Here is a 3,612-nt window from a genome sequence, read left to right as displayed (position 1 = left end):
GGTCCCGTTATGAACGATTATACATAATAATAGCACTGAATAATTGAATAGTTCATTGGCAAAAAAAGAATAATTGAATAATACTCCCTCGGTCCTTTAATGTAAGATGTTTTTGCATGGAGGGGGTACGGTTTCATCTTGTCAGAAGTATCAATTCTGTTCAAACGTCGAAAGGACACTCATGCTGAACGCTGGTATGAAGTAGCAGAGCAATCGATCCTTTTCGGCACCCACTCGTGTATGTTGCTTTGGCCTGAAGATCAACGTGCATCAACCACCACATCCGACTAAACACGCCCCCCATCGGAAACTTCCACAACGCCCGTGTGTGTCGTGTAATTAAGTCAGGCCGTGGCTGCTGCGTGCAGGTGGGACATGCTACTATGCCGTTTGATCGTGTCAAACCACACCATGGGCTTCATTCATTTAAACCTCGATTATTAGTTCACAGTAATCGCAGATTAACACTCCCCCTCCGGGCTCCGGCCATCCTATCCCATTCCCAGCTACACCGCCCGTGCCGCGCATGCGCAAGGAAGAAGATGATCCTCGCGGTGCTGATCGCCGTCCTGGCATCTTCTTCGGCGCGGCCGGCGACGGCGGCGACGGCGATGCAGCCGAGGGACACGTGCCTGCGGCGGTGCGGCGACATCGACATCCCGTACCCGTTCGGCGTGGGCAGCGGGTGCCACCTCGAGACCGGGGACTGGACCTTCTCGCTCAGCTGCAACCGCACCGGCGACGGGCGGCACCGGCTGTACAACTACCAGATCGAGGTGCTGGACATGTCGGTGCGGCGCGGCCAGCTGCGCATCTACAGCCTCATCAACCCGTGGTGCTACAACGCCACCACGCGCGCCATGAACGACCAGAACAACTGGTGGTACAACATGGACATCACCAACTTCCGCATCAACGACGCGCTCAACCGCTTCACCGTCATCGGCTGCAACTCGCTCGCCTACATCCGCTCCCTCAACGACACCGCCGACCGCTACATGACCGGCTGCATGGCCATGTGCCCCGGCGTGGGCCGCCTGGAGAACGGCTCCTGCGCCGGCGTCGGCTGCTGCCAGACCGCCATCCCGTCCGGCCTCAACGGCTACCAGATCTCCTTCGAGGAGAAGTTCAACACCTCCGGCACCGCGGGATTCAGCCCCTGCAGCTACGCCGTGCTGCTCGAGGCCGCCGCCTTCGACTTCCGCACCACCTACATAACCACCGACGAGTTCATGGCCGCCAACGGCAGGCAGGTGCCGCTGGTGCTCGACTGGGCCATCGGGAACAAGACGTGCGAGGAGGCCGGGCGCAACTCGTCGGCCTACGCCTGCGTCAGCAGCAACAGCGAGTGCGTCGACTCCAAGTACGGACGGGGCAAGGGGTACCTCTGCAACTGCTCCGCCGGCTACGACGGCAATCCCTACCTCCTCGACGGCTGTCAAGGTACACGTCTTCCCTTGTGTTGGTTGCTTGTTTCCACTGCCGCGAGTTCACTTCATGGTGATTCATGCATGCCCGGCCGTTTTGATCGCCTTGTCCTCGCAGATATCAATGAGTGCCAAGACGAACGGTACCCCTGCTCTGTTCCGGATACGTGCGTCAATACCATCGGAGGATACAGCTGCGTTTGCCCTGAGAAGACATCAGGCAACGCATACAACGGAACATGCGAGAAAGACAAGTCTCAGATTGGGTGGGAGATCGCCATTGGTAAGCCATCGATGTTATTTCTGGGGTTCCATTGATTTTTTCCTAAGATAATTGGTGTAACGTCCATTCGTACTGATTGCCGCAGGAGTCAGCATCAGCGTGATCGTACTGATAGCCACCGCTTCCTGCGCCTACATGATCTACGCCAAACGGAGGCTGGCCAAGATCAAGAGAGAGTACTTCGAGCAGCACGGGGGCCTGACGCTGTTCGACGAGATGAGGTCGAGGCAGGGGCTGTCCTTCAAGCTCTTCACCCAGGAGGAGCTGGAGGAGGCGACGGGCAGGTTCGACGAGCGCAACGTGATCGGCAAGGGGGCCAACGGCACCGTGTACAAGGGAACCACCAAGGACGGCGACCTGGTGGCCATCAAGAAGTGCCGGCTCGCCAGCGAGAGGCAGCAGAAGGAGTTCGGCAAGGAGATGCTCATCGTGTCCCAGATCAACCACCGCTACATCGTCAAGCTCTACGGCTGCTGCCTCGAGGTGGAGGTCCCCATGCTCGTCTACAAGTACATCCCCAACGGCACCCTCTACCGGCTCATCCACGGCCGCCGCGACCGCGACGGCCCGCGCATCCCCTTCACCGCCCGGCTCAAGATCGCCCACCAGACCGCCGAGGCGCTCTCCTACCTGCACTCCTGGGCCTCGCCGCCCATCCTCCACGGCGACGTCAAGACGTCCAACATACTCCTCGACGCGGACTACACGGCCAAGGTCTCCGACTTCGGGGCGTCCACGCTGGCGCCCACGGACGAGGCGCAGTTCGTCACCTTCGTGCAGGGCACCTGCGGGTACCTGGACCCGGAGTACATGAGGACGTGCAAGCTCACCGACAAGAGCGACGTGTACAGCTTCGGCGTCGTCCTGCTGGAGCTGCTCACGTGCAGGAAGGCGCTCAACCTGGAGGAGCTCGAGGAGGAGAAGTACCTCTCGTCGCAGTTCCTGCTGGTCCTCGGGGAGAACAGGCTGGAGGAGATGCTAGACCCCCAGATCAAGCGCGAGCAGAGCATCGAGGTGCTCGAGCAGGCGGCGGAGCTGGCGAAGCGGTGCTTGGAGATGCTGGGCGAGAACAGGCCGTCCATGCGAGAGGTTGCGGAGGAGCTTCATAGGTTGAGCAAGCTGGCCCAGCATCCATGGGGGCCGCCGGATTCTGCGGAGCTAGTGGAACTGCTGCGTGGATCACCGTCGCCGACCACGTACTCTGGCCACTCTGGGTCTGGGGTAGAGCTTAGTAGCACTAGGAATGTCAGTTTCACTGACACGGCGTACATAGGAATTCAGTCCCCGCGTTGATGCCCGGTGCAGTTTGGGTACATACACTCGTGTGACAAATCCTCCTGTTTTTTGCTCTCCCGATTGATGCAAACAAGAAGTGAAGCATTTTTTCACCTCCACTCCCCATTTGTACGTTTTTGACATATTTTTACCACATTTAAAAGTATTGACACATTTTATCTGGCATGGTGATGTGGGTTGGGTCAGGCTACTTAAGGCCATTTCTAACCGATCCATAATAAATAGTGAAGTATCCGGTGGAGTAATGTAACCAAAATTTTAAACCATGTTTTTATTAAGTAAAATTTTGACAGAAATAAAATTTTATATTATATTAGGTCCTTTATTAATTTCAGAACCTTTTCTGTTTTTCTGTTTTCAAAAATCCTTCCTTCCATGTAGAAACTTTTGAAAATATTGTGGGTTTTGAAAATTTTCCTTAACCCTTTTATTTGACTTTTAAAATTCAGTAGTAAATATTTTCATAATAAAAATTTGCCCAAAATAATTGTTTTAATGGTATTTTCAAACACTGAAATGCTTCTGTTGAACTAAAAATAATTCGAATAACTTTTATAAAATGCCACAGAATTTTTGAGAGTTCATATGATGCGTATAGATCACTTT

General features: G+C 54.8%; 1 protein-coding gene across 1 annotated transcript; it reads left to right on the top strand.

Moving 5' to 3' along the window:
* The first annotated feature begins 343 nt into the window (after positions 1 to 343).
* On the top strand, positions 344 to 3,149 carry LOC123127739 (wall-associated receptor kinase 5). The gene is made up of 3 exons (XM_044547556.1): positions 344 to 1,443; positions 1,546 to 1,710; positions 1,796 to 3,149. The coding sequence occupies exons 1-3, from the start codon at positions 384 to 386 to the stop codon at positions 3,001 to 3,003; spliced, it is 2,433 nt and encodes an 810-aa protein (XP_044403491.1). The 5' UTR covers positions 344 to 383; the 3' UTR covers positions 3,004 to 3,149.
* The last annotated feature ends 463 nt before the right edge of the window (positions 3,150 to 3,612 follow it).

This window comes from Triticum aestivum, chromosome 6A (assembly GCF_018294505.1).
Source record: "Triticum aestivum cultivar Chinese Spring chromosome 6A, IWGSC CS RefSeq v2.1, whole genome shotgun sequence".
In the NCBI taxonomy this organism is placed as follows: domain Eukaryota; kingdom Viridiplantae; phylum Streptophyta; class Magnoliopsida; order Poales; family Poaceae; genus Triticum; species Triticum aestivum.
The sequence above is the reverse complement of the archived record's forward strand: the minus strand, read 5'-3'. Positions and strand labels throughout refer to the sequence as shown.

Bases quoted from the DNA above. Each gene is read 5' to 3' on its own strand.
- LOC123127739 (XM_044547556.1), top strand. From the start codon at position 384: ATGCCGTTTGATCGTGTCAAACCACACCATGGGCTTCATTCATTTAAA. The intron at 1,444-1,545 runs GTACACGTCTTC...TTGTCCTCGCAG, and splicing joins CCTCCTCGACGGCTGTCAAG to ATATCAATGAGTGCCAAGAC. The intron at 1,711-1,795 runs GTAAGCCATCGA...TGATTGCCGCAG, and splicing joins TGGGTGGGAGATCGCCATTG to GAGTCAGCATCAGCGTGATC.